Here is a 22,986-nt window from a genome sequence, read left to right as displayed (position 1 = left end):
ATTGCATGGTTTAAAATTTGAAATCTTGGTTCGGTAACATTTGGAAAAAGTGCATATGAAAAAGCTTGATTTTGCACATGAGGCACAGGGTTGTTTGCTATGTCTTGAGCTTGCGTTGGTTTTCCCCGAAGAGGAAGAGATGATGCAGCAGAGTAGCGTAAGTATTTCCCTCAGTTTTTGAGAACCAAGGTATCAATCCAGTAGGAGCCCACGCTCAAGTCCCTCGTACCTGCACAAAGCGATAGCTACTCGCAACCAACGCGATTAGGGGTTGTCAAACCCTTCACGGTCACTTACGAGAGTGAGATCTGATAGATAGAATATTTTTGGTATTTTTGATATAAGGATGCAAAGTAAAAAAGTAAAAGCAAAGTAAATAGCAAAAGAATATAAAAGTGATGGAGATTGATATGATGAGGATAGACCCGGGGGCCATAGGTTTCACTAGTGGCTTCTCTCAAGAGCATAAATATTCTACGGTGGGTGAACAAATTACCATAGAGCAATTGATAGAATTGTGCATAATTATGAGAATATCTAGGCATGATCATGTATATAGGCATCATGTCCGTGACAAGTAGATCGAAACGATTCTGCATCTACTACTATTACTCCACTCATCGACCGCTATCCAGCATGCATCTAGAGTATTAAGTTAAAAACAGAGTAACGCCTTAAGTAAGATGACATGATGTAGAGAGATAAATTCATGCAATATGAAATAAATCCCATCTTGTTATCCTCGATGGCAACGATACAATATGTGCCTTGCTACCCCTTTGTCACTGGATAAGGACACCGCAACACTACTAGGGAAAACCTTATACATAGAAGTTTATCAGCAGCACGGTCTAAAATGAGACGCTACTACTAATTAGTAGTAGCGAGGGGTATAAAACCCACGCTACAACTAAGTTGATAGTAGTAGCGAGGGTAACAAACCTGCGCTACTACTAAGTGGTCTGCACCATGTCCCCCGGGAAAAACCATAGTAGTAGCGAGGGGTATAAAACCCATGCTACTACTAAGTTGATAGTAGTAGCAAGGGATATAAACCCGCGCTGCTACTAAGTGGCCTCCACTTTTGCACCATCCACCCCGGCCCGATCCACTCCCACCCCATCACTCTCTCTCACATCCCTAAAAAAACTCTCTCATGCCGGCTCCTCTCCCCACGATCTCCTCGCCGCCGCCGCCGCCACCCCATCCCCCGCCCCGCATCTCTCTTTCTCTCTCTCGACAGCACTCGAGCAAATCTCCGACGACGGGCCTCCTCTATTTTGGCGGCGGTGGAGGATTCCGGCACACGCGGCGAGGCATCCGTCCTTCCATGACGGCCTGATGGGCGGAGCGAGGTGGCACGGCATCCACGGCCTTCACCCCTAGCGGCGGCGTGCGTCGAGGAGTCGGGGGCTCTAACATGAGGCGCGGCGCCGCTCTCCCCTGCACGGCGGCAGTGGCCTCCCGCCGGTGTCAGTTACGGATTTTCTCGCGGAAGATCTGAGGTCAGCGGGTCTCCGACGCCGCGGGTGGTGGTCGCGGATGCCGACGCAGGGGATGGTGCGGGCTGCGCGTGGTGGTGGGGGACGCCGACGTGCTGCGCTCTGGTTTGTTTTCTCGCCGGTGCGGAGCTTGCTGCACGGACTGCCCAGCCCATGCGTTGGCGAAGTCTCGTGTCATGGTAGCCACTACTTCTGCTGATGCGTGTGCGGCCAGGTATTGTCACTAGTTTCTGATGATAGCATTTGTAGCGTACAGACATTAAAACCATGACGATTCACCACTACTTCTGCCTCCCATTTTAGTGTCAATTGATGCTGGTCCGTGATAGTAGTCCTGGGATAGTAATTGAGTTGGGATTTTGGATTTGATTCACTATTGGATTGATGCTACTTTTTCAGTTGTGTAAAAACAGAGCAAATTATCACCAACTGACATGACAATTTTACAATCTTTTTATAGCTATCATCTTTTTTTTAGTAAAACTAGGCCAATGCCCATGCGTTGCAACGGGAAGAAGAAATGTTATATGAGTGATACAACATCATCATGTACTTTATTTGGCTATCAAGAATTAACTCAACAAAATACTTTATTTGGCTCTATACAACATCATCATGTACACTGCACATATCTATTTAAATAAAAATATTTCTTCATATCTACCTCCTAATACATTGCTCTTACAAGGTCAAAAACCTAATGCTTTTCCAAAATATATCTACTTATCTGAAAAAACATTCTGGAATTCCTTCCACATGTTTGAGTCAAAAACTGAAACCGCCATAATTATCCAATTAAGTGCAAATGGAAGTCGACGAATTCATAAGCAATACATTCCCGATTAAAATTCAACTCACATGTGCCGGAATCCTCCACTTCTGAGTCACAACTTAGAATAGAGAGTAATGCAAGAGATAGGAACCCATGTGTGTAGCGATTTAACAAGCAATTTAAAGTCAAAATCATCAGGATCAATAGCTTACCTATCCACCCTGTTATGGTCCACGCTGTCCTTGCAGCAATAAGTGTACGAAAGAAAAATAAGAGTGCTGCTTGGCTGCACCTTGTGCTCACGTCCAAACTTTAGGTTCAGCAAAGAAAAGCTAAAAAAGAATTAAGCTCATGCAAGTGTCACCACACAAATAGACTAACGACTGATATGCTATTTTAACCAATGTCGGGCATTTCGTCAAGCATGTAGTGCACAGTGAGATATAGCAGGCACACATCGTCTCAGAGACGACTTCTCCCTCAGACAGGCCTAGGTCCAGCATCTCAACAACCAAGCGATTCATATTGGTATTGTGTCCCTAGGAGCGTTTGTCAGGATGCTATCTATACCCAACGAACTGTGGATTTCTTCAGTTAAATTGCCAACACCTTCAGTTAATGCTTGAGTAATCCACAGCAACTCTTCGCTGCCGGTTGAAGCGTGGAAAGCTGCAAGTCGAGGTGGTACTAACAACAAGCGAGACCTTCAGCCACAACAATCAAGCAAGTGCTAGATCACAGGCTACACTAAGCAAGTAAATAACGTGCTTCACACACACTGCCTAGTACAAAGCAAAAACTAAAGGAGAACAGAAGATAACTACATGACCTTCGCTTCGCATTATGTGGTAGTCGTCGTGCTTGCAGGGGAGGAGGCCAGATGAGGCAAGCCTGGCCTAGCCGCTGACGACGGCCAAGGGTGCTCGATTGAGCTCGTGGATGATGTCTCGTCTCTCGACGGTGAAGTCAGCAAAAGACCGAATGACATGGTTCCTGTCCCTGTAAGTAGCAGTGCTCTCTTCCTATAATTGCTAGAATGTAGATTGTATATATGTTCTGATCAATGCAAATGCTGAGCCATGTTCCACTTTTACTGCTCTACGTTATATTTTTACTACCTAAAGGGGTTAAGTACAGCAGTTTTGGGTTTCTACAGTTACAAGGGCTTCAGAGTTCCACCTTTTTTGTATTATCTAATTATGAAATAACAAGCATGCTCTGAAGTTTAGAGGGGTTGTGATTGCTAGTTCCTGCTAGGTAATCATAAGAATGCTTGGGTTATTACTCAAGGACGCCGGACACTATTTCCGGGATAATATGTTAAATGCAGAATTATCGATCTTCCTTAGTGGATGCCCATGGTTCGATCATGTGTCGGTTCCTATCAATGCAAGTGCTGAGCTACGTTCCATTTTTACTATTCTGTGTGATAGTTCTTGCACTTTACTACGTTCCCTCTTAAGGCGGGCCACCTTTCACACTAATAATGAGTTTGTTGCGCATTAATCTAGAAAATAGAAGTTCAGAACCTGCACCTCTAACTCTATGTCGATGATCAACAAGCTCATTCTTTCGCGATTTTCGTTCACTTGCATGTGTTCCCTTGAAGATCAGTGTTATGTCTTAGATTCTGTTGCTTACTCATTTTGCTAATGCAGCATGTCCCTAAAACAAACGGAGACATTCCTTCCTTTGATGAGGCGATTTCAGATCACTGGAGACTTCTCGACAAGTTGGTGCTGTATGGCCTGGTCATCTAGTTCCTCAACCCCAAAGGTCTATTATTTATTTCCTTCATGGTGTCTCTGCATACTCGCTGCTTGCTTCTGCTTACCATGTGGAGGTGCAGATGGGGATTACTGACTTGTTTGTGTCCTGTTTTCTGTCGATGCAGTGCAAGCGTCCATCGCCGCAAACACATGGGTGGTCAGTGGGACTCCCCAGACCAAGAGTATGGATCCATCTCACTTCTCTATCATTTGGCCATGATGATGATGATGCAAGTTGTAACATTCTTAGATTGGATTTATGGATGCATCGCTTTAATGCAACAGCTAACCCTCATTCGCATCCATTCAGGCGAGATCCACTGGTTGTTATTCCTTAATTATCCTAGTCAATCTGAACAAGTTTATAACATCTCTCTATGCACCCGATTAGTCTTGTATCCCTGAAGCCATGCACTTTGGTCTTATAGTTCACAGCAAGTGGTCTGATGGGCCGTTGTTTGTCCTTGTTGGTCTGCTTTCGTTTTGGAAAATCATCCTATAAGATTTGTGCTGTCCTATCAAGCAATTGATCTGATGGGTTGTGAGCTTTTTAGCTGTCCAGCATCACCCTATGGCAGATAATCATTTCTATTATGTGTTAATGCTTTCCTTTTAAACTACTTCAAGAAACCAAAGAAATTGGATTCTTTTAGCCGTATTATCCTTTGAACATCTATATGAAATGATCTAAGTTTAAGTATATTTAGTTTTGAATAAAACTAAAGGCAATTAATGTGAAAATTAGATATGTCCTATTACCTGGCAATATCTAGTTCATCTAGGCTTGGTTGGCAATATATATTATCTAGACATTAATTTCATTTGTTTGTAGCTATTACATAGGTGATCTCTTGTTAATAGAAATCACTCACTTTTTTGTTTTCGTATATTTATTCCCGTAGCTACTGTACATCACAACATGCAAGGAAATATATGTCTGCTGAAATTTAATTTTATTTGTTCTTTGTTCTTTACAGAAATCTAGGATTCATAAATGGGCGAAGCACATAAGGGAGAAGAAGATGATTGCAAGGATGGAGAGGGAGCAAATCATTTGGAGGGATAGAATGCCACTGTTTGGTGTTTTTATGCATTTTTTTGCTTTCAACTGTGTTTGCACTAGCTGGGAATAAGTGAATAGGCAATAAGTGTAGATGTATGGATATGCTCTAATGCTCCTGGTTTACTATAAATCTTCGGTTTGGAATGATGTGTAATGCTGCTGGTTTATTACAAATCTGGGCTTGTTTTAGTTGTTATAATTGTATGCATAAAATGGAATTGATGGATTTTTTTTTTAATTCCTAATTAGTTAGTAGTAGCGTGGGGGTGAAATGGAGCGCTACTAGTATTCAGGATACTAGTAGCGTGTGGTACTATAGACGCCCTACTACTATTTTGTTACTAGTAGCGCGGGTGACATCCGCGCTACTAGTAAAATGTTACGCTACTACTAACTATTAGCTGTAGCGCGATACTAGTAGAGCGGGTACCCGCGCTGCTAGTAGCCATTTTACCCGCGCTGCTAGTAGCCTTTTTCCTAGTAGTATAAGATTGAACCCAAGGCTAAGCACTTCTTCCATGGCAAGAACTACCAATCTAGTTGGCCAAACCAAACGGATAATTCGAAGAGACTTGTAAAGATAACCAATCATGCATAAAAGACTTCAGATAAGATTCAAATATTATTCATAGATAGACTTGATCATAAACCCACAATTCATCGGTCTCAACAAACACACCGCAAAAAGAAGATTACATCGAATAGATCTCCACAAGAGAGGGGGAGAACTTTGTATTGAGATTCAAAGAGAGAGAAGAAGCCATCTAGCTACTAACTATGGACCCGAAGGTCTAAGGTAAACTACTCACACTTCATCGGAGGGCTAGGATGATGTAGAAGCCCTCCGTGATGACGGCCCTCTTCCGGCGGAGCTCCGGAACAGGCCCCGAGATGGGATCTCGTGGATACAGAAAGTTGCGGCGGTGGAATTAGGTTTTTGGCTCCTGTTCTGATCGTTTGGGGGTACGTGTGTATATATAGGAGGAAGGAGTACGTCGGTGGAGCACCGAGGGGCCCACGAGGCAGGGGGCGCGCCCTAAAGGGGGCGCCCCCCACCCTCGTGACCACCTCTTTGATCCCTTGCAGTAGGGTCCAAGTCTGCTAGATCACGTTCGGTGAGAAAATCATGTTTCCGAAGATTTTATTCCGTTTGGACTCCGTTTGATATTCTGTTTATCCGAAATACTGAAATAGGCAAAAAAAACAACAATTCTGGGCTGGGCTTCCGGTTAATAGGTTAGTCACAAAAATAATATAAAAGTGGAAAATAAAGCTCAATATAGTCCAAAACAGTAGATAATATAGCATGGAGTAATCAAAAATTATAGATACGTTGGAGACGTATCAGGCATCCCCAAGCTTAATTCATGCTCGTTCTCGAGTAAGTAAATGATAAAAAGAAATTTTTTGATGCGGAGTGCTACTTGGCATAATTTCAATTCAAATCTTCTTAATTGTGGTATGAATATTCAGATTAGAAAGATTCAAGACAAAAGTTTATATTGACATAGAAAATAATAGTACTTCAAGCATACTAACAAAGCAATTATGTCTTCTCAAAATAACATGGCCAAAGAAAGTTATCCCTACAAAATCATATAGTCTGGCTATGCTCCATCTTCCCCACACAAAGTATTTAAATCATGCACAACCCCGATGACAAGCCAAGAAATTGTTCCATACTCTAACTTTTTCAAAACTTTTTCAATCTTCACGCAATACATGAGCGTGAGCCATGGATATAACACTATAGGTGGAATAGAATGGTGGTTGTGGAGAAGACAAAAAGGAGAAGATAGTCTCACATCAACTAGGCGTATCAACGGGCTATGGAGATGCCCATCAATAGATATCAATGTGAGTGAGTAGGGATTGCCATGCAACGGATGCACTAAAGATATAAATATATGAAAGCTCAACAAAAAAAACTAGTGGGTGTGCATCCAACTTGCTTGCTCACGAAGGCCTAGGGCAATTTGAGGAAGTCCATCATTGGAATATACAAGCCAAGTTCTATAACGTAAAATTCCGACTAGTATATGAAAGTGACAACATATGAGACTCTCTATATGAAGAACATGGTGCTACTTTGAAGCACAATATATGAGACTTGCTATATCATGGTGCTACTTTGCAGCACAAGTGTGGAAAAAAAGGATAGTAGCATTGCCCCTTATTTTTTTGGGGCCTTCTTTTTTTTTCTTTGGCCTTTCTTTTTTAGGACAATGCTCTATTGAATGATGATCATCACACTTCTATTTATTTACAACTCAATGATTACAACACGATACTAAAACAAAGTATGACTCTATATGAATGCCTTCGGCGGTGTACCGGGATATGCAATGAATCAAGAGTGACAAGTATGAAAGAATTATGAATGGTGGCTTTGCCACAAATACTATGTCAACTACATGATCATGCTAAGCAATATGACAATGATGGATGTGTCATGATGAACTAGGTGGTGGAAAGTTGCATGGCAATATATCTCAGAATGGCTATGGAAATGCCATAATAGGTAGGTATGGTGGCTGTTTTGAGGAAGGTATATGGTAGGTGTATGATACCGGCGAAAGGTGCGCGGTATTAGGGAGGCTAGCAAGGGTGGAAGGGTGAGAGTGCGTATAATCCATGGACTCAACATTAGTCATAAAGAACTCATATACTTATTGCAAAAATTTAGAAGTTATCAAAGCAAAGTATTACGCGCATGCTCCTAGGGGGATAGATTGGTAGGAAAAGACCATCGCTCGTCCCCGACCGCCACTCATAAGGAAGACAATCAATAAATAAACCATGCTCCGACTTTATCACATAACGGTTCACCATATGTGCATGCTACGGTAATCACAAACTTCAATACAAGTATTCTTTAAATTCACAACTACTCAACTAGCATGACTTTAATATTATCACCTCCATATCTCAAAACAATTATCATACTTCAATCTTTTCTTAGTATTCAACACACTCAAAAGAAAGTTTCACAAATCTTCAATACCAAGCATATTATTATTAGGCAAATTACCATGCTATTAAGAGACTCTCAAATTAATCTAAGTAAAGCATGAGAGATCAATAGTTTCTTTAAAACGAATCCACCACCGTGCTCTAAAAGATCTAAGTGAAGCACATAGAGCAAAATTATAACGCTCAAAAGGTATAAGTGAAGCACATAGAGCAAAATTATCTAGCTCAAAGGATATAAGTGAAGCACATAGAGCAAAATTATCTACCTCAAAGGATATAAGTGAAGCACATAGAGCAAAATTATCTAGCTCAAAAGATATAAGTGAAGCACATAGAGCAAAATTATCTAGCTCAAAGGATATAAGTGAAGCACATAGAGTATTCTATCAAATTTTAATTCATGTATGGCTCTCTCAAAAGGTGTGTATAGCAAGGATGATTGTGGCATACTAACAAACAACGATACAAATAATACAAGATGCTCCAAGCAAAACACATATCATGTTGGTGAATAAAAATATAGCTCCAAATAAATTACCGATGGAAGTGGACGGAAAGAGGGGATGCCTTCCGGGGCATCCCCAAGCTTTGACCTTTTGGTGTCCTTAGATTATATTGGGGGTTCCATGGGCATCCCCAAGCTTAGGCTCTTGCCACTCCTTGTTCCATGATCCATCAAAAGAATTCACCCAAAACTTGAAAACTTCACAACACAAAACTCAAGATAGAAAACTCGTGAGCTCCGTTAGCGTAAGAAAACAAAAGACCACTTCAAAGTACTGTAATTAACTCATTATTTATTTATATTGGTGTTAAACCTATTGTATTCCTACTTCTCTATGGATTATAAACTATTTTACTAGCCATAGATTCATCAAAATAAGCAAACAACACACGAAAAACAGAATCTGTCAAAAACAGAACAGTCTGTAGTAATCTGTAGCTAGCGCAAAATCTGGAACTCCAAAAATTCTAAAATAAATTGCTGGACGTGAGGAATTTATCTATTAATCATCTGCAAAAATAATTAACTAAATATCACTCTCAAAATAAAAATGACAGCAGTTCTCGTGAGCGCTAAAGTTTCTGTTTTTTACAGCAAGTTCAACAAGACTTTCCCCAAGTCTTCCCAACGGTTCTACTTGGCACAAACACTAATTAAAAAAAACACAACCAAAACAGAGGCTAAATAATTTATTTCTTACTAAACAGGAGCAAAAATCAAGGAATAAAAAAAAATTGGGTTGCCTCCCAACAAGCGTTATTGTTTAACGCCCCTAGCTAGGCATAACAAACAAGGATAGATCTAGGTATTGCCATCTTTGGTAGGTAATCCATAAGTGGCTCTCATGATAGTTTCATATGGTAATTTTATTTTCTTTCTTGTAAAGTGTTCCATGCCCTTTTTAATGGAAATTGAAATCTAATATTCCCTTCCTTCATATCAATAATCGCACCAACCGTTCTAAGGAAAGGTCTACCAAGAATAATAGGGCAAGAAGGATTGCAATCTATATCAAGAACACTGAAATCTACGGGCACATAATTCCTATTTGCAACAATAAGAACATCATTAATTTTTCCCATAGGTTTCTTAATAGTGGAATCCGCAAGATGCAAGTTTAGAGAGCAATCATCAAAATTACGGAAATCTAGTAAATCACACAAAGTCTTGGGAATAGTAGAGACACTAGCACACAAATCACACAAAGCATAAAACTAATGATCTTTAATTTTAATTTTAATAGTTGGTTCCCACTCATCATAGAGTTTTCTAGGGATAGAAACTTTCAACTCAAGTTTTTCTTCATAAGATTGCATCAAGGCATCAACAATATGTTCGGTGAAGGCTTTATTTCGACTATAATTATGCACGGATTGCAACAAGGAAATACAATCAATCAAAGAACAATTTTCATAATTAAATTCCTTGAAATCCGATATAGTGGGTTTAGCAACATCTAGATTTTTATTTTTTTCCACCCCACTTTCATCAATTTCATCATTAAGATCTAAACACTCTGAATTTTTAGAACGCCTTCTAGGTAAAGGAAGATCATATTCAGTTTCATCAAGATTCATATTGCAAAATAAAGATTTAATAGGAGACACATCAATAACTTTTAGATCTTCATCTTGATTTTCATAGGAATTAGAAGAACACGCTTTAATAAAGGCATCTTTGGAAGCACGCATCCTAGCGGTTCTTTCTTTACACTCATCAATTGAAATTCTCATGGCTTTTAGAGACTCATTAATATCATGCTTAGGTGGAATAGATCTAAGTTTCAAAGCATCAACATCAAGAGCAATTCTATCAACGTTCCTAGCCAAATCATCAATCTTAAGCAATTTTTCTTCAATCATAGCATTAAAATTCTTTTGCAAAGAAATAAATTCTTTAATATTAGATTCTAAATCAGAGGGAATCTTATTATAATTTCCATAAGAGTTGTTGTAGGAATTCTCATAATTATTAGAAGGATTACTTGGATATGGCCTAGGATTAAAATTCCCTCTATAAGCGTTGTTACCAAAATTATTCCTACCAACAAAATTCACATCCATAGATTCATTGTTATTCTCAATCAAAGTAGACAAAGGCATATCATTAGGATCAGAAGAAACACTCTTAGTAGCAAATAATTTCATAAGTTCATCCATCTTTCCACTCAACACATTAAGTTCTTCTATCGCATGCACTTTTTTATTAGAAGTTCTTTCAGTATGCCATTGAGAATAATTAACCATAATATTATCTAGGAGTTTAGTAGCATCTCCTAAAGTGATTTCCATAAAAGTGCCTCCCGCGCCGAATCTAAAAGATTTCTAGAAGCAAAATTCAATCCGGCATAAATTTTTTATATAATCATCCACAAATTCAAACCATGAGTAGGGCAATTATGTATCATTAATTTCATTCTCTCCCAAGCTTGTGCAACATGTTCATGATCAAGTTTTTTAAAGTTCATTATATCGTTTCTAAGAGAGATGATCTTAGCGGGAGGAAAATGCTTAGAGATAAAAGCATCTTTGCACTTGTTCCATGAATCAATACTATTCTTAGGCAAAGATGAAAACCAAGCTTTAGCACGATCTCTAAGTGAAAAAGGAAATAGCTTCAATTTAAGGACATCATTATTGACATCTTTTTTCTTTTGCATATCACATAAATCAACGAAGCTATTCAGATGAGTAGCGTCATCTTCGCTAGGAAGGTCGGCGAATTAATCTTTCATAACAAGATTCAACAAAGCAGTATTAATTTCACAAGATTCAGCATCGGTAAGAGGAGCAATCGCAGTGCTAAGGAAATCATTATTATTGGTATTGATGAAGTCACACAATTTGGTAGTACCTTGAGCCATTGCGACAAACAAGCAATCTAACACACGAGCAAACAAAAAGCAAGCGGAAAAAGAGGCAAAAAAGAGGGAGGATAGAGAGAGAGGGCGAATAAACGGCAAGGGTGAATTGGGGGGGGGGGAGAGAAAAACGAGAGGCAAATGGCAAATAATGTAATGCGAGAGATAGGGATTGTGATGGGTACTTGGTATGTTGACTTTTTGCGTAGACTCCCCGACAACGGCGCCAGAAATCCTTCTTGCTACGTCTTGAGCTTGCGTTGGTTTTCCCCGAAGAGGAAGGGATGATGCAGCAGAGTAGCGTAAGTATTTCCCTCAGTTTTTGAGAACCAAGGTATCAATCCAGTAGGAGCCCACGCTCAAGTCCCTCGTACCTGCACAAAGCGATAGCTACTCGCAACCAACGCGATTAGGGGTTGTCAAACCCTTCACGGTCACTTACGGGAGTGAGATCTGATAGATAGAATATTTTTGGTATTTTTGATATAAGGATGCAAAGTAAAAAGTAAAAGCAAAGTAAATAGCAAAACAATATAAAAGTGATGGAGATTGATATGATGAGAATAGACCCGGGGGCCATAGGTTTCACTAGTGGCTTCTCTCAAAAGCATAAGTATTCTACGGTGGGTGAACAAATTACCGTTGAGCAATTGATAGAATTGTGCATAATTATGAGAATATCTAGGCATGATCATGTATATAGGCATCACGTCCGTGATAAGTAGATCGAAACGATTCTGCATCTACTACTATTACTCCACTCATCGACCGCTATCCAGCATGCATCTAGAGTATTAAGTTAAAAACAGAGTAACGCCTTAAGCAAGATGACATGATGTAGAGAGATAAATTCATGCAATATGAAATAAAACCCATCTTGTTATCCTCGATGGCAACGATACAATACGTGCCTTGCTGCCCCTTCTGTCACTGGGTAAGGACACCGCAAGATCAAACCCAAAGCTAAGCACTTCTCCCATGGCAAGAACTACCAATCTAGTTGGCCAAACCAAACAGATAATTCGAAGAGACTTGTAAAGATAACCAATCATGCATAAAAGAATTCAGATAAGATTCAAATATTATTCATAGATAGAGTTGATCATAAACCCACAATTCATCGGTCTCAACAAACACACTGCAAAAAGAAGATTACATCGAATAGATCTCCACAAGAGAGGGGGAGAACTTTGTATTGAGATTCAAAGAGAGAGAAGAAGCCATCTAGCTACTAACTATGGACCCGAAGGTCTGAGGTAAACTACTCACACTTCATCGGAGAGGCTAGGATGATGTAGAAGCCCTCCGTGATGACGGCCCTCTTCCGGCGGAGCTCCATAACAGGCCCAAGATGGGATCTCGTGGATACAGAAAGTTGCGGCGGTGGAATTAGGTTTTTGGCTCCTGTTCTGATCGTTTGGGGGTACGTGTGTATATATAGGAGGAAGGAGTACGTCGGTGGAGCACCGAGGGGCCCACGAGGCAGGGGCACGCCCTAGGGGGCGCCCCCCACCCTCGTGACCACCTCTTTGATCCCTTGCAGTAGGGTCCAAGTCTCCTGGATCACGTTTGGTGAGAAAATCACGTTCCCGAAGATTTTATTTCGTTTGGACTTCGTTTGATATCCTGTTTATCCGAAACACTGAAATAGGCAAAAAACAACAATTCTGGGCTGGGCCTCCGGTTAATAGGTTAGTCCCAAAAATAATATAAAAGTGGAAAATAAAGCCCAATATAGTCCAAAACAGTAGATAATATAGCATGGAGCAATCAAAAATTATAGATACGTTGGAGACGTATCATTGTTCTATTTTAATTCACACCCCTGTCCACAAACTCTAGCTGCCACCACTCTCCATCAGTTAGGCCAGTCCCTCCTCCTCCACTTCCTCTTCGATGGTGGGAGGGGTAGAGACCCGGATTTGCATTATTGATTTGTAGTTAGGCCTCTTAGGATTATAGTTCTGTTCCCCAAGGATGATGTCGTGCATATTAGGACTAAGGTTTCTTCGATTCCTGGTCCCTCATCAGTGGCATAGAGGAGGGTGGAGGATCGTCTCATTGTCGCCCTTCTAGAGTAGTGGATCTGGTCGTGTCTTCATGTTATGTTGGGGATCTTCGAAGGTGTATTTCGGTTGAGTGGATAGCGCCCCTTCGTGTCTTGGTCCCCTGACTCCTTCTCTAACCGGCGACATTCGACCATTTTTTTGACATGGTCGTGGATCTTGTGAATATATGTCTCCATGGACTAGTCTGGCTAGATATAGGGTGGTCGTCCATGCCTCTTCATCATTTTTTTCTCCAGGACGATGATCTGTTTCCCAGATCATTGTCCCCTCACACCTTGTGGCTCCGACCGACTACTTCTTGTTTCGTCAAATACGTTTCCCTAGCTTCGTTGGTATTTCAGAGGGCCAGATGCGGCATCGAGCTTTGTTTACGACATTAAATTTTCAATGAATATTGTGTAATTTTTAATATCTTTAAAGATGACCTTGTAAGAGTCGGTTGACTTTGACATACGGCATTTGTCATTTTCAGAAGAAAGAAAAAGAATGATTTGTTTAGTTAAAGGGAGTGCATATACTTTAGGTGCATGGAAAACCGATTCACATCGGCCACATTCAATCATGTCCGTTATATCTGCATCCAACAGCTCAAGGTCGTTTTCCTCCTCCCACAATTTTCCTTTACACAAGATCCAATCCAGCAGTCCTCACCAACCGCCATCTAACCCAGCTCTAACCGCAGGCCTCCACCACTCACGGGCCTAATCACCCCCTCCCCCTCAACCCCCACCGCCGCGTCAACCCCCCTAAGCCCCGCTCTGATGAATAGCTCCGGCGACCCTCCCTCCTCCCGACACACCTGGTTAAGTTTGGGACTCGCTCCTGCCGGCTATCGCCGACTCCCGCTCGTACACGGCTCAGCCTCGCCGTAGCCGGCGCTCGACATGTCCTCTTCAGCCTCGCACTGCCCTTTGCCAAAAGTGACCGACACCACAAAAATTTTCAGGCACGTGATATTTACAAAACCGTTAGTTAAAACGTCTCATAAGTTCTGAACGAATAATTACGTGAGAGTAGAGGGGTTTTTCCGTGAATAACCCTTTTGCCTCTCTGCTTCCACAGCACAGCGCGAGCTCGCGGAGAGGACGACGCAGCCCAAGTTACCAAACCCCCAACCCCCTCCGCCTCCGGCGACACCCCTCCCGCCGCCGCCCGGCGAGATGTCGTCGCTCTGCCGCGCGCCGCGGGAGACCGACTTCGCGCGCTTCCCGGACTCCGCCCCCATCGTCATCGACAACGGCGCCTCCACCTTCCGCATCGGGTAGGAGCCCCCTCTCCCCCTCCCGCCGCCGCCCCCGGAACTCCCCGAAACCCTAACCCTAACGCGCGTCTCCTTGGTTTGCTCCGTTGCGTGCAGGTGGGCTGGCGAGGCGGAGCCGCGCGTCTCCTTCCGTAACATCGTGCAGAGGCCCCGCCACCGCAGCTCAGGTACGTGACGCGCGGGACGCTTAGAAATCTCGGCCTATGCGGTTGCCTGATGCGAATGCGTTTGGATTTTGCGTCGTTGTGGTTCGTTTGTGCAATGGCGCTCGCGGGTTCAGAAGTTCGTCGTGGCATTCCGTTGGTGATTGGGTGCTGTTCATGCGACTTGGTTTTGTCGTGATGCACCGAAATTGGGCGTATCCTTTTAGATTGATGATATACGTTTAGTGTTTTTTTAATGGTACTTTGGTTTACTTACTGTCAGTGATTCTGAAAGCGTTTTTCAAGTCAGATGTCTGTAGAAATATTTTTGCAGTTGTGCGACTGCGCTGCAATGTTCATGGTTTTCTGAATGTACAAAATGGGCATCACTTTATCTTGAATGTCAGTTGATGGACTTGTAAGAGGATTGGAGCGAATTCTCATATTTTAACTGATTGCAGTTTGTTTCCGATTCAACAGGTGAAACTGTGACAGTTGTAGGAGACACTGATCCAGCTCTAATGAAGTACTTTGACTGCACACGGACATCAATTCGCTCAGCGTTCGATGATGATGTCGTCTATCAGTTTGAGTACATGGAATATGTGGGTCACTCCTACGACATTATCTTCCTGTTTTTTTTATTTGTCAGCGAGATTAGCAAATGGTTTATTATGTGTTTTTAGGCTTCAAATGGATAAACTGAGCAGTCAATGTGGCCTGTCATCCTTTCTCCAGAGTGCACTTTTAATTTTTGCATTTTTAGGGATGCGCAACTCTTAGGTCTTGACTATATGCTTGATACTGATCATATTGGAAAGAGTTCATACGAGTGTTAAAATATCAGAAAGATGCATAATCAATGCTTAAGGGAAAATTCGATTTGTGCCCCTTTTGATTTTGAGTTGATAAAGAACTTCAAAATGTACTATTGTAACAGACAAGTAACTGTACTAATTTAACCTTTTTGATCTGGTATTATTTGAATGTTGCAGATTCTTGATTATGCTTTTGACCGATTAGGTGCCACATCAGAGGTAAATTTACCTGTGTCAACACATGCCTCTTGAATAATTTCCTTTAGTCTTATTTTCTTTTCTTCCTTGGTTTGGTGGCTCGTCTTTTACTTTGCACCTGATAAATAAGTAACTTCTATGTAGTTAGTCCTGTTGAATAAGAAAAGGAGGAACCAGGGGTTGGTTATACATGTCAATTTACAATTCCAGTTACCAGTGTAGTATATGTAGTGGGGACTAGGGACTAGGGACTAGGAAACATTTTTCTAGTGAGTGGAAGTCAAACAACGTCGTAAGGGCTTTGGGAAAGATCTTTAGTCTCAGCCTCCGAGCATAAGCAAGGTGAACAGAAAGAGTGAACTATGCAACTCCATTTTCTGCAAATGACAAGCAGGGACGATTATCTCATTTCACCAGTTTTTTTCCTTAGCAGTGCTAAGGAATAACACAGGAAGAGTTGGTATTCCGGAGCTAGTAGCTTGCTGTTCTCATGCAATGAATCTGTAAAGTGAGCCTACACATCAGTTTATTTAGTCTCGCAGTTCTAAATCTGATAGTTATTGACTTGAAAGATGAGTAACTTTTATATTTACATGTATCTTTAAACTTCACCAACTTTGTTTTTTTTCCTATAAACAATTATTTCACAACCCAGGGTTTTCATATAAACAAATAATTGTTTGTATACTGTTGAAATCTAACTATTATTTGTTTAAATACCGATCAGGTGGGCCATCCCATTCTTATGACAGAGTGTGAGTGCAATCCATCCTTTTCTCGAGCACGAATGTCTGAACTTCTTTTCGAGACATATGGTGTGCCATCCGTTGGTAATGTCTTTTGTGATCTTTCTGTGCTTTTGTTATGACTTATGAACTGCATCTGTTAGTATAGTAGTGCAGTAGCACAGTCGATAGAAGCATAAGTACTAATGTTTTCTCTTACCATTTGCATTTCAGCTTTTGGTATCGATGATGTATTTAGTTACAAGTACAATCAGAAGCTTGGAAACTGCGGAGAAGATGGGTTGGCTATTTCGTGTGAATTTGGAACATGCCACGTTGTTCCAGTAAGTTTGTTTCTTCAAGATACGGCTTTCTCCAACTGTGTGCAACATACAAGTCATTTCATATGTCTCCTTTTGTCAGATACCATGAAATGAGTACAATTACATCTGTTTAGGAGGAAATACCATTGACTGTGTTTGAATTTTAAGTTTCTAACTGGATAAACAGGGACATTTTATAGTAGATCATATGTTGAATAAAATGAATAAAAAGAAACAGATGCTACCGTAGATTATGTGTTGCTGTCCAGGCATGCTCTGTCCCCTTTTTCTGCTCCCAGCTCCACAACTTCAGTCAAAAAGATGCCTTCACCTATTGGGTTACTGTGGAGAGCTTGAGTGAACAATATTATTCTGGCACTCTCTCCATGAGGATCTTCTTATATACTCCTCCATGTTAGACACCATACTTTGATGCATTAATCACAGTGAGATTCTGTTCCTTGACCCCCCCCCCCCCCCCCCCCCTGAAATACTAACAAAATGAATGCACAACAAATTCTTCGTTTGGACGGAATGTGCTGTATATTAGTTTGGCTTGTTGACTGTTTCAGACCATGTTCAAGAAAAAGTCTCAGCACTTGTGTTTATCTATCTGTATATTTCAAATTAAGTTGTTGACCTATGGACTAAAAGCCATGTTGGATCTGTTTTCAGTTCTTAAAAGGGCAGCCTGTGCTGGGGGCATGCTGCCGAACAAATGTTGGTGGATCTCACATTACTGATTTCCTGAGGCAGCTCCTCTCTCTTAAATATCCCTATCACGTGTATGTATGAGCACATTTTTCCGAAGTACTTTGTATTATTTGTTTTCCCTAATCCATACCATTTGCATGTCTAACAGTAATCATTTTACATTTGCATAGGGCAAACTTTACATGGGAAAAGGCTGAAGAGCTGAAGAAGGAACATTGTTATATAGCTGCTGATTATATGTCAGAGTTGCAGATATTCAAAGTAAGATATTTGTATCTATTTCTTTGTTCGCTTGTCAATTTTTAGAATTATCAAATTCCTATTTCCGATCTGTTTTTCGTATAGAAAGGACATTCTTTCTACTCCAGTTGCTTATCATTTTCTTAGAATTTCTTTCTAGAAGTATGTTTATAGCAATTATATGCATTCTTGCAACACCATGAATTGATCACTTCAGTTTGCAGAATAACAAGGAAGAAGCTGAAGAGAAGACTAGGTACTGGCAGCTACCATGGGTACCCCCACCCAGAGATGAACCGCCATCTGAGGAAGAGCTAGCGAGGAAGGCGGCTTATAAGGAAAAGGCTGGTCAACGTTTGCGAGACATGGCTGCTGCAAAGAGGTCTCAGAAGATAGCAGATCTGGAAGAAAAACTCTCTGGCCTGGAGGATTTGATGGATCACCTTGATGGAGCTGATGAATCGCAAACAACGTCTATTCTGGGTAGATCTGGATACCTTTCCCAGCAGGAAATTAAGTCTGATATTCTGAAAGCAACACAGTCTCTAAGAAAAGCGAAGGGGGAGTCCAATGGCAATGAGGAGAACGCAGATGCTTCAGGAGCTGATAAGTACCCACTTGTATCTGTCCCTGATGACATGTTGACACCAGAGCAGGTATGTGTTTAGTTAAGCTATCGTCTGTGACTTGTTATGTACTCCCTCCGTTCGGAATTACTTGTCTCGAAAATGGATGTATCTAGATGTATTTTAGTTCTAGATACATCCATTTCCGAGACAAGTAATTCCGAACGGAGGGAGTAGTCAACAATGAGATTCCATTAATGTGCTTTTGGGATCATCTTGCACCTTCTTAATGTTAGGATAAACGTAATCTCCCATGGTTAACATTGCTCTGTGTCTGTGTTCCATTTTTGCTCTTATCCAGTTGAAGGAAAAGAAGAAACAGATACTACTTAAAACCACGACAGAGGGCAAGCTGCGCGCCAAGCAGAGGCGTGCCGAGGAGGCAGCATTGAGGGAGAAACAAGAAGAAGAGAGGCGCACGTAAGTGGCAACATTCTCAGTCTGCAATTTATTACTCCCTCTGTTCACAAATACAAGATGTTCTGGATATTCCAATATGGACTAAATGCGGACTGAAATGAGTGAACAAACACACTAAAATGTGTCTATACATCCGAGTCAGAAAAAAGTTAGAACATCTTATATTTGTGAATGGAAGGAGTATATGGTAAAGTCCTCCTGTATGAAGTCACATGCCATTGTGTCTTGTTGATGAAATAGTTACTACCTTAAAGCCATTTGACTCTTTTTTTTGTTCTTTCGAGACGTTCCATGTTCATCAAATTTTAAACTGTAGGAGGAAAGTACATTTCTGTATTTTGTAACACATTTTTTTACCAATTTTAAAGGAAAAGCTAGTGTTTATCATAATAGCAAACTAGTAACCACATTAAAAAAAGACTAAGGGAGAAGAAAGCCCCTAACTTTTCATCTAACTACTAGGTGGGAGACTCAAACCCAGGTGGGGTGAGTGGAACCATGTCATTTTTCTTTAGGAGAGCTCCCCCTAGCAACCACATACCGCTGAGCTCAGAACTGCATTCGCCTAATGCATTAGAAGTTTCTTAAAGCCTTTGTTTCTATAAGAGAACATCACTAGAAAGGCAGAATCTGGGAAGTGGGTGCTGCTATTCACTATGTACTGTCAGTTTTACTTGACAATATGTGGTGTCTTGTGTTAAAGATGCTCTTCCTCCAAATTGGTATGACTTTTCTGCAACCTGTCTTAGAGATCAAAGTTATGGGCTGATAGGTTCTACAACCTGGTTGATACGGATAGGGTACTCCCTAAGCTGTTGTAGTTGTGCTTGAGGTTTTCTATTGTTTCTTCTGTAATATGTTGTCACTCTTAACTACACAGGGAGAACCCAGAGTTATACTTTGATGAGCTCCGTGCCCGATATTTAGAACTTTCTGAGAAAGTTGATCAGAGGAAGCGACAAAAGGTTAACGGCAACAATAATTCATCTGGTGCCGTAGGCCGTGGCGAGCGTCTAAATGCCGCCCAGAAAGAAAGAATGCGGCTGCTCACCACTGCTGCATTTGACCGAGGGAAAGGCGAGGACACTTTTGGAATGAGAGATGAAGATTGGTTGGTCTACAAAAAGATGAGCAAAGAGAATGAGGAAGATGATGATGGGAAAGATGACGATGAATCAGAACTTGCTCGAATCGCATCAAAAATCCAGGTAAGGTCCCACTCTCTAGCTTTCCTCTTCATGATGTCCATTTTCTCATATTTACGTTTCTTTGGTGAAGTAAAAAACACTAAAACTAATTGTATCATAATAACACGACGCTTCCCCGTGCAGGAGGTGGACCCTACATTTGTGAACAAACATGACGCTGTTGAACCAGCTCCAGACCCTCATAAAGTCCGGCCTCTCACCGCAGACGATTTCAAAATCGCCATCGGGATCGAGCGGTTCCGCTGCCCCGAAGTACTATTCCAGCCCGGCATGATAGGAGTCGACCAGGCTGGCATCGATGAGATGGTCAGCATCTCCCTCAGGAGGCTACTGGAGGACGAGTCTGTCAAGGAGCGCCTCTGCCAGTCCATCCTCGTCACAGGTGGCAGCTCCCTGTTCCCCGGGATGATCCCTCGGCTCGAATCCGGGATCCGGCAGTTCCGGCCCTATCTCGCGCCGCTGAAGCTTGTGAGAGCTGCCGACCCCATCCTGGACGCGTGGCGGGGTGCTGCCGCCTTTGCGGCTTCCAGCAAGTTTGGGAAGCAGACTTTCACCTTGGCGGATTACAGAGAGCACGGCGAGAGCCTGTTCCATCGCTACAATATTGTCTACACGTTGTAGCATCGTTTTCTTGATGTGCTCCGCTAACGTATAGGGAAACTGACGCGTCTTGCTTGTGAACAGAAGTATTTTTGCTTGTGATCCTGCATCTTGTGAAGATGGCATACTTTTAAGTCGGCTTAGAAACATTGATACTGATAATTATTGTTTATTAGAGAGTAGGGCATTTTGAAGACCGAGCTCCATGGAGCCCTTTATTTTGAAAAATTCAAAATTCAAAAATTTTGGTTTTAAAAATTCTGAAAAAATACACATGTATGCAAGGATGAAAGTGTATGTGAAACATTTCAGGATGAAATACCTTAAATTGTGAGCTGCACAAAAAAAAATCATTGACTTTAAAGATGAACAGTACATATGCTAAAAGCCCCAGATTTGTCTTTTTTGTGTAGCTCACGGTTTAATGTATTTCGACCTGAAAATTTGCACACGTGTACATTATGTATCTAGGTATATGTGTATTTATTTTCAGAATTTTTTGAAACCGAAAAGTTTGAATTTTGAAGTTCTCAAATAAAGGCCTTTATGGAGCTCGGTCTCCGTTTGGCATTTTCGTTTATTAGACAGTATCTTAATCGATATCCTTAGTCCATGCACTTTATCAAAAGAAATGCATACTCTAATTGTTGTGCTACTTATAAAGGTTTGGAGCCAGTCCTGAATGATGTGTTTTCCTTTTTGGTTTTGTACCAACGTAATGCTCGTGTTATGGTTGATATATACTGTGCTGCTGTCCTCCCAGTAACTTCTAGTCATATATTATTAAATATTGATGCACATATTATCGCCTGATTTTTAAATATGAGGTTCAGTTTCAACATAATGTATTCTTAAATCCATCGAAAGCTCTATTTAAGTTCAGTTTTAGTCCTTTTCTACTATCTCAAGAAAATATATTATACATTAAATTGGAAAAATATTTGATCATGCCTACATACAATTTTAATTTTTAATATGCAAAACTACAAATCAATTTTCCTAAGTATGACATAAATATATTTTAAGGGGTTTTGCATATGAGAAAAGACTACACGTGAAGTTAAAACGAACCCATTACAATTTTTGAATTACTTTAATCTTAATTCAATTAAAATTTGGATTTCAAAACAACTACTATGTTACTACTGTCTCCAAGTAAAATACTTGTAGGCATATTCATAAATAATGGTACACAAAATTTGAAGTTTAACTTGAACATAATAACTTAATGCATTCTAAAAATCCTTCAAAAGCTCAATTTAAATTAAATTCTAGTACTCTCCCCACCGTTCCAAATAGCACCAGACTCTTTTTATTAATATATTTATTACTCTAAACTTTGAAAACTGCAATTTACCTTTTTTGTATAATAACATAAATATAGGTTTAGATGTTCTACATATGAGAAATGACTAGACATGTGAAGCTAAAATTGATCCACTAAGAAATATGAATTACCTTTAATCACAATTTAATTTCACAAATTGAAACTAAAACAACTTAAAAACGAAAAATGCAGAATAACTTGCATTATAGTTTACAGTTTTTTGGAGTAACCTTGATTGGAATTAAATTGAGGAGAACTAGTACCATTTAGGACTTCCAAAAGAATTTCTATTAATAGTGTTTGAATATTGTCATGGTGGGCACACGACAGATGCCATGTGATGGCTAAAGAGAGGAGGAGGCTCGAGGGCACTGGTGGGCTCCAGAGGCGAGGTCGGCATGAGCGAGCGCGGGACGCAAGACATACCCAGGTTTGGGGCTCTCTGAAGAGATAACACCCCTAGTCCTGCCGAGTGTGGTTTATATGTAACAATACAGAGTTGCTCATAGAGCTGTATGGAGGGAGAAGGGGGTCTGGCCAAGGCTTAGGCTGCTCCCTCTCATCGGGTGTTGCTTTGTGTGTGATCGATTGTGTGAATGAAGTGGGTTTTGCCCGTATGCGAGGGGGCTCCTGGGGGGTTTTATAGGTCACCCCCAGGGGTACAATGGTAATATCACAAAGCCATGGGGCCGGGTTGTCAGTGTCCAGGAACCCGGTGCTGGGACCCGCCGGGTGCCAGGGCTCGCCGGGTTCTCCGGGCACGGGCCCCATGCGCCTAGGGGCACTGTGTGCCGTCTTGTCGATCGTCAGAGCATGGCCGGGTTGAGTCGGCTACAGTGGCGCTCCGTCAGGTCGCCGCTTGTGGACGTC

The 22,986-nt window shown here is 41.2% G+C and overlaps 1 protein-coding gene across 1 annotated transcript; it reads left to right on the top strand.

Annotated features, from left to right (window-relative positions):
- The first annotated feature begins 14,548 nt into the window (after positions 1-14,548).
- Positions 14,549-20,951, top strand: LOC123060086 (actin-related protein 5). The gene is made up of 12 exons (XM_044482644.1): positions 14,549-14,774; positions 14,871-14,941; positions 15,398-15,522; positions 15,913-15,954; positions 16,661-16,763; positions 16,893-17,002; positions 17,657-17,766; positions 17,866-17,956; positions 18,160-18,591; positions 18,863-18,981; positions 19,862-20,189; positions 20,313-20,951. Exons 1-12 carry the CDS (start codon positions 14,674-14,676, stop codon positions 20,808-20,810), a joined length of 2,130 nt encoding a protein of 709 aa, XP_044338579.1. The 5' UTR covers positions 14,549-14,673; the 3' UTR covers positions 20,811-20,951.
- The last annotated feature ends 2,035 nt before the right edge of the window (positions 20,952-22,986 follow it).

Source organism: Triticum aestivum, chromosome 3A (assembly GCF_018294505.1).
Source record: "Triticum aestivum cultivar Chinese Spring chromosome 3A, IWGSC CS RefSeq v2.1, whole genome shotgun sequence".
In the NCBI taxonomy this organism is placed as follows: Eukaryota; Viridiplantae; Streptophyta; class Magnoliopsida; order Poales; family Poaceae; genus Triticum; species Triticum aestivum.
Note: the sequence above shows the minus strand (reverse complement) of the source record. Positions and strands in the feature narration are given on the sequence as shown.